The sequence below is a fragment of the Dendropsophus ebraccatus genome, chromosome 1 (genome assembly GCF_027789765.1).
Source record: "Dendropsophus ebraccatus isolate aDenEbr1 chromosome 1, aDenEbr1.pat, whole genome shotgun sequence".
In the NCBI taxonomy this organism is placed as follows: Eukaryota; Metazoa; Chordata; class Amphibia; order Anura; family Hylidae; genus Dendropsophus; species Dendropsophus ebraccatus.
The window spans coordinates 122,771,200-122,787,070 of NC_091454.1; the positions used below are offsets into that span (position 1 = coordinate 122,771,200).

Below are 15,871 nucleotides of genomic sequence, written 5' to 3' on the forward strand. Positions count from 1 at the left end.
GACTAGCCAGATATCCCTCCAGGGAAGGACCTAGCAAAGGGATGGTTCCTGTACCCTACCATGCCCTCTTGCGCCCCCTTCCTGCCCGCTTGTTAGGCGAGCAGAAGATACAGCAGGCATACGCCAGGGAGAAGGGGCAAATCTGCTCCTTCTCCGCGGCATTCGCCCCTGCCCTCACTTTAATTAACGTTGCCCTTTGTGTTTTAAGATCATTTTGCTAATTAAAAAAAACTTTTTAAGATGCTTCCTGGTACTGGCCATGTTAAAAGAACTATTTAAGCCCAAGGCTATGTTCCCTCAACATATTTTTTGGCCGTTTTGCAGCCATTTATTTTTATTTTTTTTACAGCCGTCATTTTGGCACCAAAACGCCAGCATTTTATGCGAATAATGGCCATCATTTACATAAAACATTTTAGTGTCAAAATAATGCCCATCCCCCCCCCCCCCACACACACACACACACACACCAGAAAAAAAGTCCTTGAAACAGCAAAAAAATTGGGGGAAAAAAATAAATAAATAAATTATAAATGATATATATATATATATATATATATATATATATATATATATATATATATATATATATTTATTGCTTTTTGTTCTTGAATTGACAACATGTTATTCAACCCTGCATAAGGTAAGAAAACAGAACACGCTTTTGTATCCATAACTCCTAAGGATCATGACAGAAACAGTCTTTTAAGGCTGCAGCTGCACAGACTTTAAGTTAGAAAATTAATGTTTTGCAGTATGTAATTTCTTTTAAAAAAAACAAGCCTGTTATTACAAGGTGGATCCACAGGCTTAGGCTTCTTGTTATTGTACACCATTATTTGAAATGATTTGGAAAGCTATACAAATCTGTGCAGCTGTAGATTTACTGAACTGTGCATCTAGCACTGTCCTCAAAATGCACACATGATTTACTCAAATCTGATGAGAATTATGAGAACTATGAATTAATTTCTATCTACGTAGAGGTTGGGTCAGGACGTATTTGGACATGACACAATATTCATAGTTTAGCCTTGAAGTGAAGTGTAGGCTTTTAGCTTTACTTTAGGGGTTTAAGAAAAATGTTCTAAAGGGTATTCTGGACATAGAAAAGGTTTTATAGAAAAGTGCTTAAAAAGTAATAAAAAATTTTCAAAAAAAAACTCCCCACAACTGCCATTAGCTTCAGTGTACTCTGCTCCCCGATGTTTTGTTTCAGTAGGACATGCCTGCTCTGCCACTCACTAACTGCAGCCATGCCCCACCTCCGCCAGTGATTGGCTGAAAGGGGTATTTCCTGCAGTAATAAAATGTAAAAGGACATAGGGAGAAGCAGCGATCTTTCACTGTCACAAAAGTGGCTGCAGAAGAAACATCAGTAATATTTACCATACCCTTAAACTATACAGCCCCATTTTATCAAATGTTTCCTATTTTTACATATTTGCCTAACTGTTAAAACTTCTGAAGATACTGAATGGAAAGATATGGGCAGCCACACACTACTGCAGGAACAATATAGTCTAGGGATAACCCATTAAAACATTGGGAGACTAGTCCTCCAACCCCTTTAAAGCGAAGTTTTTCACATCAATAGAATGGCGGCAGCGTGGGGGAGCTGGTGCCACAGTCCTTTTTTTTTTTTACCGCTGCCCTGTTCCCACGTACGGCATTGGTCGGGGGTTAAGCACTAGAGGCAGCCGGCCCGCCCCCAGTGAAAGTAAACCCCCTTCCCTCTATGATGCAGCTACATTGATTCCGTGGTTCAAAAAAAGGACGCGGCTATGGCTTCCCCCCATCGTCGCTGTTCTATCCATGTGAAGAACTTAAAGTAAATGTACTGATGGTATGTTCATTTGAAGAAAACTTTCTTCTCTGGCTAATATAGGGAGCACATGTGGCATATAACCAAGGGTTGTATAGATGGGGCAAAATGGATATCAACGAGCAGTTTTTATATGTTTTATAAACATTCCCAATTGTATATTTGTAATTTATTCACATTATTTATTAGTTTGTATGCTATAAGCACCTTCTCCTGGTTGAGCAGGTTATGTCTTTTATAGTCTGTATGACATGAATTCATGTGATCAGTGTAAAGCTACAACAGGTTCAGTCACTGTAAGATGATCTGTGTCTTGTGCGTAAGTGTTCACTGTTTAATATCAGATGTCAGGTTTATGCTTCGAAATCTAACTTGAGATTCTTTAGCTTTTAATCTGTTAGCAGATATAACTATATTGCTAAATTCTTTGTTGAAAGGGAGTCTGCAAAAGAGAATTATGAGTACTCATAGATTATAAAAATGTATCTGTCCCTTTGAATAATGATCAAATTTAAAAGGAAACCATGAAGCAGAAATGATTCATCTGGGAAATGCCTCACAATGTAACCCCCTTGGCTACATGCACATTATTAAATATCCAAGCTTGTTTTACAATACTGTTTTATTTTATTCCAACAAATTATCCTAGTTGCCCTTAGCACTCCTATATGTCCTCGGTCATGCCCTCAAAGTTGGATTAAGGATAAAATGAATGAAGCCAGTCCGTGTATGTCTATATGTGTTAAATCATCAAGAGTTTCCATCTGGGTCCAATCAAACTTTTCGGAGTGAAAGTTTTATAGTTCAGCAGAAAAAAAAAATCATTCATATATTCATATTCATGTAGCTATATATTTACTCCCATTGTATAGTTTTCTTTGAAAAATGCTACACGTCATGTAAACATTTAAAAGGGGTACTCCGGGCCAGCTGTATAATCCGTGTTTGGCCGGGGAGGGGGTGGAAATAGAAGGCTCCGGTGACTTACCTCCCCGCTTCCAACGCCGGCTCCCGTATCAAGCCATCCCGTACTCCCGTCCCCCGGCCACTTCCTGGACTGAGCTGCGGCTTGAGACATGAAGTCTCAAGACAGCTCAGCCATTTAACGGCCAAGGCTGGACTCCGCTATGACCGCTGAATAGCTGAGCTGCCTTGAGATGTCACGTCTAAAGCCGCAGCTCAGTCCAGGCAGCGGCCGCAGGACGGGAGTACAGGGTGGTGCGATCCAGGAGCCTGCGCTGGAACCGGGGAGGTAAGTCATCGGACCCTTCTATTTCCACTCCCTCCGCAGCCAAATGCGGATCATACAGCTGGCCTGGAGTACCCCTTTAATAACTTTCTCATGGTCATAAGGTAACTTAAAAAATCCGAAATCTGAAGAAGTTTGTATTTATGTCATGTTGCTCATATAACACCCTACAGATATTATCTTTCACATGGGTCCCTGTTCCTATTGGAGCTTGTAATCTCAAATACACACAGGCACGCACATGCACACATACATAAAATAACTAACTGCAGCCAGGTATCCTATCAGTTCATTCATTTTCGAAGTATGGGTAGAAACAAGGGTACCCAGAGGTCTATACAGTCTCCTTGCAGGTGTGGTCCATCGTTCATACATTTAAACACAGGAGCTACGCTGTCCCATATTCTTTAAATTAACAGAGTGAGTGCCAGAAAGTTAGCCTGTCTGTTTGCTATGGGATATACAGTGAGTCGAGGCCCATCTCATATTAGGCCATAACATTTCTTTACAGGTAATGTGAACCTACACAGAACACTACCCTAATAATAAACAACAGTAGAAGAATGTTTCCCTTTCTGAAATTGGAAAAAAATGTTCTGATAGTATCCACCAAAGTCAAGCTGGATAGATTTTGCTGGGTTGTCCTGTTTCTTCTTTACATATTTATATACCTGGTTCTTCTATATTGTTCCCTTCTTAACAAGCACCTCATGAGATATGGGGGGGATTTATCAAACATGGTGTAAATTTAAACTGGCTCAGTTGCCCCTAGCAACCAATCAGATTCAACCTTTCATTTTCCAAAGGGTCTTTGTGGAATGGAAAGTAGAATCTGATTGGTTGCTAGGGGCAACTGAGCCAGTTTCACTTTACATCACGTTTGATAAATCTCCCCCCATGGTATCAGAATTGTAACGCCAACTGTTTGGCTATGTCGTTCTTTTCTTTTCAAATAAGTTCCTGTTTTCTCTTAAAGATCCATGTCACAATAAAAAGCAACCTAGCTTCCACTGTACATATAATACACTTCAACAGCCTAGAACAGGGGTACTCAACAACTTTTAGTGAAGGTCCACTTACCGGGGTCTATTGTCATGTGAAGGTCCGAGCTGAACATCAGTAGGAAACGTGTTTTGTTACTTTGTCACAAACGTTCAACTATTTATATACAGAATTGCTGCTTATTAGCGGGAAAATTGGCATTTTTTTCTTCTCTCTCACCAGGCCTTCGATATAAGGTACAAAGGGGGTGACTGCCCTGGTAGTATATAGCCCCCCTGTTGCTCCCCCAGTAGTGTATAGCCCCCCCTGTGCGCTCTCCCTCAGTAGTATATAGCCCTCTGTTGCTCCCCCTGTAGTATATAGCCCCCCTGTGCGCTCTCCCCCTGTAGTATATAGCCCCCTGTGAGCTCCCCCCAGTAGTATATAGCCTCCCCGTGCGCTCTCCCCCTGTAGAATATAGCCCCCTGTGAGCTCCCCCTGTAGTATATAGCCCCCTGTGCGCTGTCCCCCAGTAGTATATAGCCCCCGTGAGCTCCCCCCAAGTAGTATATAGCTCCCCTGTGAGCTCCCCCCTGTAGTATATAGCCCCCTGTGAGCTCCCCCTGTAGTATAAAGCCCCCCCATGCGCTGTCCCCCTGTAGTATATAGCCCCCTGTGAGCTCCCCCCAGTAGTATATAGCCCCCTGTGAGCTCCCCCCAGTAGTATATAGCCCCCCTGTGCTCTCCCCCCAGTAGTATATAGCCCCCCTGTGCTCTCCCCCCAGTAGTATATAGCCCCCTGTGAGCTCCCCCCAGTAGTATATAGCGCCCCTGTGCTCTCCCCCCAGTAGTATATAGCCCCCCTTGTGCTTTCCCCCTGTAGTATATAGCCCCTGTGAGGTCCCCCCTGTAGTATATAACCCCCTGTGCGCTCCCCCAGTAGTATATAGCCCCCTCAGTAGTATATAGCCCCCTGTAGTATATAGCCCCCTCAGTAGTATATAGCCCCCCTGTGCGCTCTCCCCTTATAGATGGCCCCCAGACAGAAAAAAAAAAATAACAAAAACAACTCACCTAGCACCTCGTTCCCCGCTGCGGCTGTCTTCTTCTCTTCCCGTCGGTCCGGCCCCCGGCTGATACGCGCTCTGTAGGGATGTCCCGGGGATTCCCCAGCAGAGCGCGCACCAGTGACCTCAGTGTACGCCGCCGGCCTGTACTTCCGGGAAGGACAGGCCGGCAGCGTACACTGAGGTCTGTGGTGCGCGCTCTGCTGGGGAATCCCCGGGACATCCCCAGAGAGCGCGTATCAGCCGGGGGCCGGACCGACACTGCCCCCAGCCCCACAGGCGTACTGACATCTAAGGACAGTACGCCTATGGGGCGGGAGGCAGTGCGGTGGGGAGCGGGACGGACCGGATCCGGGGCGGTTAGGAGGTCTGACCAGGGGTCCGGACAGCTGGCCTCCGCGGTCCGGGTTTGGACCGCGGTCCGCCAGTTGAGGACCCCTGGCCTAGAAGTTCTTTATCACTAAATATATATAAACCACCATAATTGAAAGAATAGGTTCAATTATTTTTCCTTTTTTGTTGAATCTGTTGAGAATCAAAGTTTTGTGTTGCTTATGCATGCTCTTTTGATAAACATAAAAAACAGTAAAAACACACACAATCTTGTTGTCACTTGAAAGTAACAACATTGATTCCTGTAAATTGTTTGTATTTCCTGGTCAAGTCATATTAAAGGTTTTAAGAGGGAATATTGAATTTAACATTGATAGGAAATTCAATCTGCCGGGTGCTGTGATAGACATTTGATGGAAAAGAAAGTGACATTAGTGTTTAGTTATCTTAGATTGCACTTTGAAAAAGTGGTATAACTATGAATGGAAAGTAAAATATTGTTTACCAGAAAGGCAGAACGTGTGATTCTTTCAAGAAACCTGTGCGACAGCATTAGAACTACATACGACATTACTAAAAAAATCACAAACATTTCGGAATTTAAAATCCAAAATTTTGTGTGTTTTTTCCCCCCTAATGGCCATAATTTTGAGGGCAAATAATGTCAGTTATTACAAAATAACTCATGTTATTTTGTAATAACGAATGTTACTTGGTCATGATATGGCACAAAAAGACATTTTGTGGTTGTGTCTGTTCTCAGTCATCAACCCAGTTCCGATTTTGTTTGAAAAAATACTGATCAGAAGACTGACAGAAATGGTTAGAATGCAATTCTTACCGCTCTGGGCGAAACTTGTGCTTATGTGGCCTTTGCAAGTCCCATCGCTGACATTCTTTTCCTGTTTCTGTGTAATCCACTGGTCCTCTGTAGCGTTCACCATTACAGATAACACATTCCACTGAAATGATGATATGGTACATGAATAAGTAAACAAGAATAAATCTCACTCTCTATGTGCGAGTCTGTTATTTACCTTCAGAAAGAACGTCATAAGTGAATATAAAGTAAGGATATCAGCTCACCATGTGCATATATCAGCCAGAATGCGAGGTTTTTTAGATAGTGAAGGAGCACGTGGATAGCGAGGCCAGGCCATTCCCTAGCTGCTGAATGATGCAAAAAGGAGGTAGTCCACAGCTCCATATAAAGCTTCGATGGTTTCTTTCTTGTCCATAAAAGTGACATTAAAAAACACACTGACATATGTTACTATTGCTATGATTAGGGAACTCTGTCCTGAAATGCATTAGGGTGTTTTTTAATGTCACTATGTATTTTTATGAATGAGCAATAAACCATTGAAGTTTTATATGGAGCTGTGTACCTCCTCCTTTTTACATCATAAGTGAATAAGTGCTTTCAACTCTCAAAGGGCAAAAGGCTTAGTCGGGCAATTGAATGTAGAATGAGAAAAATCTTGTTGAAAAACACCAGCCAAAAATGTAATTATTTTAAGAAAACTGCAAATGCTCCATTATGAATTGTAATTGTATCACACATTATTATGTTTTGTATTTAGGATGTTACATTAGTTTATTTAATTTCCTTGGGTTGAATTGGACACAGAAAGCAGAACAAGTAACTATGGCTTTCCATCTCTTCTTGGAGTACACAGATCCCATTTCAAAAATTTACTTTTGCTCTTTTATTGAAGATAATTAACAGCACATGGTAACGCATATGACTAGCTATTCTTGTGTATGTTTATCCACTTTCAGACTTAAAAACAATAAAACCTAATAATTTACTACTAAGTAAAGAATACTGTTGCCCTATGAACCCAAAAAGCTTTGGGATATGTTTACACAGCATTTCTTCAGCAAAAATACAGCCATATTTTCAACAATACAGACGTAAATAATGATCATGATTTTTGCCTCAAAAAACTTTGTGTGAACATGCCCTTAGACTTTTAAGAGGATTTCTTACAATTAAAATCCCTGTCCCATTCTGGACTCCATCTATTAGCGAAACAGAGATCTATTATGTGAGAGTTCTGTAGAGTGGAAAAAAACTGCTAATTTATGCTTTATATATTCAGCCATTTCCTCCATATATCAGTTATAAAGCACTGGCGCTGATAGATAAGGGTGGTTGGGGAAAAGTTGGCAGTCATTATTTGGCAGTTTGCTTCTCAGCTGGAAGAGTCCATCGTTGTGTGTTTGGGGGAGATCTGTGCTGTTCTCTTCCTGGATGCTGGATGATTTGTATATGAAAAGTGGTGTAATATGAAGATACTGTATCCTGTGTAATATAGAGGAGAAGACGACGCCTGAAGTAGTGTAACCTCTGTCTTCAATGTGGCATTTTCTCTCTGGTAGAACATTGTGTGGTTTTACTTCAGTGTGCTGTGGCTGCAATAGGCTGTGTGTGTGTGTGTGTGTGTGTGCGCTATGGCTGCAGCAGGCTTGTGTGTGTGTGTGTATGTGCACTATGGGTACAGCAGGTGTGTATGCTATGACTGCGGCGCTATTTGCGCCACTGTTTGGGCTATTGCTGCAGCAGGTGTGTGCTATCGCTGCAGCAGGCTGTGTGTGTTTTTGAGAGAGAGAGGTAGAACTTTCTCTCAGTACCCATGGTGTGAAGTGTACCCATGGTTATAACTTTGAAAATCTAAATCAACAGTTGAAGTAAAATAAAACATGTTTTCAATTTACAATCTTTTTCTTTTTTTATCATGAAAAAAACAGCACTTCCTGTGTTCTGACTCGTTTTTTTTTTTCTTTCAAAGAGTATAAACACAGGAAGTCTTGTTTCCCAAGTCATCCGTACACTCACAGAGAAAGCGGTCATTTGATTGATTGATTGATTGATTGAAGGATGCATTGTTTAGTCTCTTTTTTTAAAATCATAAGGCCAAAAAGCTGCCTTTAGGAGACTGAATCTGGATTTCTGTTAAGTATAGCCTTGTTTTACAGCATGACAAAAATAAAAGAAATAATAATAATAATAATAATAATAATAATAATAATAATAATATTCATGTATATTGCAAACTAGCTTTATTTCACATATACTGTTGATTTTTATTTAAAAAATTATAACAACAGGTATTCTGGACAACAGTAAAATATCAAGGGGTGCTCAGGGGGTGGCGGGATCATGATAACAAAGTCCTATTTACCCATCCCCTAGCCCCTGCAGTTCAGTGTCAAGGCTCATGGACCCCCGCCAGGCTCCAGATCCTGTGATATGGCAGCACTCGGAAATGCCCACTTAGCCAATCAGTGACTGAGGCAGGACAATTGCAGTCACTGACTGACTGAGTGGGTGGGTAGTTCCTATGGTTTTTTCTTTGTGTATGGTAAAGATTTAGTGAGGAACATAGAAGATTGTCAGCAGGAAAAGCACAGTGCCCTCTACAAGGAGCTGATTGGCAGAGAGGCTGACAGTCAAACTCCCATGATCTAATATTGATGGTATATCCTGAGGACTGTGGCCCAGCTTCACTTATTATTAAAAACTAAGCTTTTACATGTGAAAAAGAATACAAAGACAGTTTCTGACAATCTAAAGTACTCATTACTGATTATTGTTTTATTTTGTAGAGCATTTTCTAATAAAACACAGAATTTTCTCTGTTGTTCCTGTGTTGCTGACTTCTTTAAGGCACATTATAAGGACTGAAAAAAGATCACCTCAATAAGCAATATTGTCCAGTAAAAGACACATTTTGGACAACCATGAAAAAAAACACAGATGGGAGTCCTAAAAATGTTTTATCAAGTTTGTGAAAAAGTCTCTAAATAACCTAAAGAACATGCTAAGATACACTGGCCTTTAAACTAAATACCTATTGTAAAGCAGATGATATGTAATAATCACTATATTTTAAGCAGTGGAAAACCATAAAACCTTAGAGAATTTTATCAAACAGCCATCAGTTATAAAATAAAATGATGACACAAATAAAAGTATAAATCTTTACATTGCAAGCATGATTTATTTCAGGACATGTTGCCATTACATTAAAACCATTTTTTAGCACATTTTCATTCAGATATTATAAACTATAAAAAAGCATATGTCTGTAACCATTGTGTTTCCACCATGCCACCTGGTTTATATTTGGAGCATTATACAGCCAAACCATGGAATTTATTTGCTATAAAACAAATCCTGTTTTCTAACCGTTTTTTCTATGTATGTGCTAACAGATGTTTCATGTTGTTTTCTGTACAACATGATTTCAGGGCAGTTAAGGAGTTTGTCTGTCACCTTCAAAGTCAAGTTTCTATTGCTGTAATGGAGCTAAAAAGAAAAACATAACTTAAAGTGATATTGTCACACCCTTTCTATATAAGGAATTCTTAGCACTATTATTAAGCTTATATTCTGGACATTTCATATCTTATCATATAAATCATTGCTCAGGGTCTCTTTTCTCAAAAATGCATGTTATTCTTGTGGATAATAGCCTATGGTCGGGGCTTCATGGCCGTGGTGCCCCATATTCCCCCTTACATCAGCACCATAAGACCTGTCTCTCTGTGATGTCATCACCGATTTGGCCCACACCCCCTTAGCAGTGTCAATGGAGTGGGCCAACCTAGAGGCATAGACCCCGCCACCTCTGTGATGGCCAGATCAGAGTGGATGGGACCTAGGCCTCTAGGAAGACCCATTCCGATTACGCAGCTGAGGGTGGCAGGCTTAGGCTTCGATGAAGCAGCAATATGGGGCATATGTGGAACTGTTCAACAACAATACTATGCATTTTGGAGGGGAGAGGCCACCAAGAAAGCCTTTATACGGGAAGATAAGAAAAGGTCCAGAATATAAGCTAAAGAAGGGTGCTGAGAACTCCTTATATGGAAAGGGTGTGACTATAGCACTTTAATGATCATGATGACCATTAATAACAACAGGACGTTATATGTCCTTTTTTTGTTTTCATTACTAGAACATAGCTTTCAGAGCAGTTTTTTGAGCATGATCATCAACAATGGTCATTACAATATTTACAAGCTGTCCACATGATTTTAAACTTTGGTGTAAAATTTATGCAACAATTCACATATTCTGTTTATTAACTGTTTAGATAATTTCTTAAAATATTACCTTCTGAGCATGATGGAATATTACATACTTCATGACGAACTTTTGGGTTTCTTGTAAAACACCATGGTCCTCCTTCTTCTCCTTTAGGATTTCGACAATAGTTTTCATTGAGGTCTTTACTTTGATAGCTCGAATGCAAAAAGCTAGTTTTAAAATGACATTATAGCACATGTTGTAGTAAGTGGTGTTATAATAGTTAGTAAGAAAAATGTAACATGCACTACTACTATAAAGATATTTTAGTATGCCCTCGCTTCACGCAAAATTATGCCCTACATGTGTCAATCATGCCAGAGGTAATGTTAGCCATATCACTGCTCCCAAAATTAGCAATATTAATTAGCAGCTGACCCTGTAAACACCACTAATCACGGGCCTTCTTCAGACAGCTGAATGTATATTATTAGATGACATGCATCTTCTGACAGCTAAAGCTAATGCTATTACATTGAAAAGTGCTGTCTTGTAATTAGATACAAAACAGTTTGTCCACAGTATATAAACAAACCAACCAGCAAACATTTAAAGTGTCACTGTCGTGAAATTTTTTTTTGCAGAAATCAATAGTCCAGGCGATTTTAAGAAACTTTGTAATTGGGTTTATTATCCGAAAAATGCATTTTTATCATGAAAAAGCAGTTTGAAGCTCTCCCCCGTCTTCATTGTTCTCCTATGGAGAGAGCTAAAGAAAAGACCAAAACAGGACAACAAAGAGTTAATCTACAAATCCCTCACGGGATATCTCCTGTGACAGTCACCAGTGACCTGTCTGAGCTCGGATTACAGCGGTCACCCAGCTCCGTGCCTGTAATCCTCTGTTATCTGCTTTCTGCTGCCGGCTAACTCCCTCCTTCCTCCTCCCCCCTCCCCTCTCCCTAGAGCAGACAGGGTACGTCTCCTGCAACAAGTCACAATTTTCCGATTTTTCAGAGTGGATGAAAAAGAGGAAGGAGGGGGGGACCTGGGAAAAGGCTTTTTACATGCAGATAATGGCAGATTTGGCTAATAAACCCAATTACAAAGTTTCTTAAAATCGCCTGGACTATTGATTTCTGCAAAAAAAAAAAAAAAAAAAAATACGACAGTGACTCTTTAAAATAAGAAACACAATTGGGCCTTAATGACCAAGCTAATTTTTTAAAAATCTTATCTTTCTCACTTTATGCAGTTATAGCGCCATGATGCTTTAATGTATGCTAGAGATTCTGAGATAGTTTTTTGTGACATATTGTACTTTATGTTAGTTGCAGAATTTGGTCACTATTACGAGTGGTTTCTTTGTGAAGAAATTGATGACAAATTTACTTTATTCTGGCATCATTTGGTAAACATATTTTACTTTTTTAGGCTAGGTTCACAGGTTTTTTTGAGTGAAGAACAGACTCTGATTGCAATTGCGTCATCATACGTTCTTTACTACAGGGGCGGCATTGCATTGAAGTCATGCCGATGTTCACACATCGTTATTCTAACGCCCGTTCTTTAGAATGGGCATTAGAATAATGTGCCTGTCAATTATTTCTGGACACTGAACAGCGTCTAGAAACATCAGCGGTTCACACAATGTAATGTGCAGCGGCTGCCGTACATTGCATTGAAGTAAATGGCAAATTGATTTGCGGGCACACCCAACGGTGCCCGCAAATCAATTGTGAAAAAAGAACATTCCTGCAGCCGATACCTCTGGCGGCCGGCTGTTTAATAGCGTTCATTGCTGTGCAACGGACGCTGTTAGACGATGTGTGTACATAGCCATAGCGTGTTACAGGGCTTGACAGGTGTATCAGCAAATTATCAGCTTGCAACCAAAGCAAGGAGTGGACTGAAAACACAGAAAAGCTATGCTCACACACTGTTGAAATTGAGTGGATGGCCATCATTTAATTACAAATAATTACAGTTATTTTAAAATATTTGACTTTATTTGTCATTAAATGATGGCCATCTAAAAAATTTCAACAATGTGTGAACATAACCTTTCCGTGTTTCAATCCACTCCTGGTTTTGATTGCAAAATACTGACCAAAATACTGTGAAAAAACACTATGTGGGAATATATGTTCACGTTATGTAAAATGTTGTGAAAAAAATGTTGTGAAATGTGGCCATTGTTTTTACATAGTTTGAACAAAGCCTAAAATAGCACTGTGTAGAGATGGATGTTTCTGCTGTGGTTGACAAGAAACACTGTCCACCAGGATTCCTCTGCTTTTGCTTTCTTAAATTCCAAAAGTCTTTTTTTAAACTTTTACAACTAATTATTTAAGGTTTTGTTTATGTGGGGAAAAATGAAGATTTTTTTTTTATATCATTGGAGAGCTATACTGCCAACTGACTGCCCAACTATATATTTCTCTCAATTTATTATGAAGTAATAAACCCCTTAAGGGCTGAGTATAGTTTTATTTATGCTCTATTGTATTTTCCTCTGCATGGTTGAAAAGCTATACTGCTTTCATTTTTTCCACTACAGAGCCGTATGTGTTCTAATTTTTTGACACCAATTGTACAGTACTTTGAAATGACTTAATTGTCGTAATATATGTGTGTGTGTGTGTGTGTGGGGGGGGGGTCAGAGGGGTTTATTGTAGGCTAAGCCTATGTTCACACAACGTCAAATATTGAGAAAAGGCGCCTGATTTTGATATTTTAAAAAAGCTGCGATTTAACTGACTGCAATGGCAATGCATTGAAGTCAATGGGGAGACGGATGTCCAATGCACACAGTGTATTGAATAACGGGCGTTTTTACCACGGACGTCAAAATAATGAACACGATCATTATTTTCGGATATCTTTTGCAAACGGCGGACGTTTTTTATTAGTTGTTCACACACAGTTTTTCTTTTGTCACTGTTCTTTCCCCATTTTTACTATTAAACTAGATGGACTTTTCAATTAAGCCACATAAGTCCCATTAGTAACCCAAACTAGAAAAATGTACCAACACCAGTCATTGCACCAAGGGGAGGCCAGGCTGCTAAATGACGTCCGTTATTTAAGACTCAAAATTATGGACGTTATATTAAACGGAACTGAAAAAACGTTGTGCAAACATATCCTAATACTGACATGTTATATGTTCCTCAAGAGAGAACAATAACAATGATTACCAATTTATATAGCTTTTATTTTATTTTACTACTTTAAAAACCTTGCACCTTTTTAAACAAAAATCATTTTTAACCCCTTATGGATACAGTGTATTTTGGCCTTAAGGATAGACCACATTTTTATTTTTGCTTTTTTCTCTTCGCCTTATAAGAGCCATAGTAATTGGATTTTATCACAGGGGTGTAAATTTTTTTAACCACAACCTCTAGTTTTAATAAGTATCATGTTTTCATCATTAGCATTTTCATTTTTTTAAATATTTTTATTTTTATAATTTTTTCCCCTAAAAAATATTGTGTTTTAGATATAAAATAGTAAAGGAGAGTTATTTTAACTTTTATTAGGTTAGGTCATATATTTTTTTTTTTTTAATTATTATTATTTTTCCCCACCACTTTTTAAGCAACCTTAGGGGACTAGTACATGCAATCAAAAGATTGCATACACTGGTGAATGCTATTTTATTGCATAGCATTGATCAGTGTTATTGGCGATCTTCACATAGAGCCTGTGGCAGACTGTATGTGAAGGTTGCAGAGCAGACTACGCAGAGGTAAATTAATTACATGTTCTTCTGGCCAAGGAGTGGCGCACACTGCCACGCGCTACCCTGACTGTATCTTGGAATCGCAGTGGGTCTCAGGAATGCAACCAGGTGCTATCAGTATCTTCTGACATATCCTCCAACATGTCAAAACTTACTGCAAACTACAGTAATGTGTTAAATATATGTGGGGATATAACTATAACTCTCCCCCCCCCCCCCCCCACATGACATAGCAAGAAGCGGTTATGTTACTTGACAAATATAGCTAAAATTGGATAAATTACTTCTTCTACAGTAGAGCCATTTTGAATATTTCTTTAAATGATCTTTCTATGTTTTTAAGGGTAACCTAACAAAGAGAATCAATACATCTTGCACAGATTGATCTTAGTCATGTTACATCTGTATTCTAGTGATGTGTAAATAAAATTATTGCCAAAATATTACATTATTCTTGAAACACCACAAATATACACCAATATGAATAAAGAGGAAATAAGTCATTAAGTAGAAAGGGGCTGACTCAGTTTACGCATTTCTATTCTCAAGATCGGAAATGACATAAAACAGAACATTACTACGAACTTCTCTTATAAAAAAAAATGGCAGGAAAAATAGCTTAAAATTACTACACAATGCATTCCTTGAAATAAACATGGAAACCACCTTCCCAAAAGCAGATGTTGCGATGAAGTTGTTCTGTGAATTTCAGCCCACACATTAACAAGCAGCAAATGTTCAAGGGCTTAATTCATTCTTATTCTAATTGCCCAGCACATGAGCCTCTACTAATGACATCATGATATTTTCTTCTGGAGGTTAATAAACAAAATAGCGTGCAGTTGCTTCACTTGTTAGATGACCTTTGTAAGTTCTAACTATATTGCATGATGTGAACATAATAAAGCAGCATGCATTAGCTCTATGTGGACGCAATCTTAGCCTGCCATCATGCTGTATTTGTCACATTGAAAACTGTCAGGTCAACAAGCTAAACTTTTTTTTTTTTTAAATATAGCCAGCAAAAATTCACTAACAACTCTCTAGCCACTAACTTGATGCCACACATACTGTAGATTAATGAACACAAAGTTGTGGCTTACATATTTTATATATAATTATATCTTACTATACTTCTTTTTACACTACATGATACTCCTTGTTAATGTTCCAGACAGTCTAGTCATTGCTTTGCTTTACTTTGTGCAGGTGATCACCAGAGGGGATAGCACTAACAATTATTTTGAAAAATAGTGCCCTTAGGTCATATCTCATACAAAACTAATGGGACCTTTGCACTCTGCACAGCAATGACCATAATTTGTTAGTACTAAGCAACAGTTCTTAGCTAATTTTCCTACACTATCTTAATCTATAGAAAACAAATGACCTTCCAGTCAGAACTGTCCTTTCAGGTCTGGGAAAACTGGAGGACCTTGCCTGCGGGACTTGAAGGGTAGAACATTTAAGTAGTAAGTTAACTATATAAATTTAAAAATATATATTCCCCGTTAGACTACCAAATGGAGTTGGATACTTGAAGTTTTTCGATCAAATACACAGAAATAAGAGGCAGTGACTAAAAAGAATGGTCTGGCCTGGGGTTACAAAAATATCAAACAATTTTGGT

General features: G+C 39.2%; 1 protein-coding gene across 2 annotated transcripts in view; it reads right to left on the bottom strand.

Annotated features, from left to right (window-relative positions):
• HGF (hepatocyte growth factor) overlaps positions 1-15,871 on the bottom strand; it is a 92,952-nt gene that overhangs the window by 55,816 nt on the left and 21,265 nt on the right. Inside the window, exons 5-6 of one of the 2 annotated variants that reach the window (XM_069978300.1) lie at positions 10,581-10,708; positions 6,297-6,417 (exon numbers count right to left, since the gene is read on the bottom strand). In XM_069978300.1, coding sequence (XP_069834401.1) covers positions 6,297-6,417; positions 10,581-10,708 — 249 coding nt within the window. Of the gene's footprint in view, positions 1-6,296; positions 6,418-10,580; positions 10,724-15,871 lie in introns of both variants that reach the window. The other variant, XM_069978291.1, reaches the window with a different exon arrangement.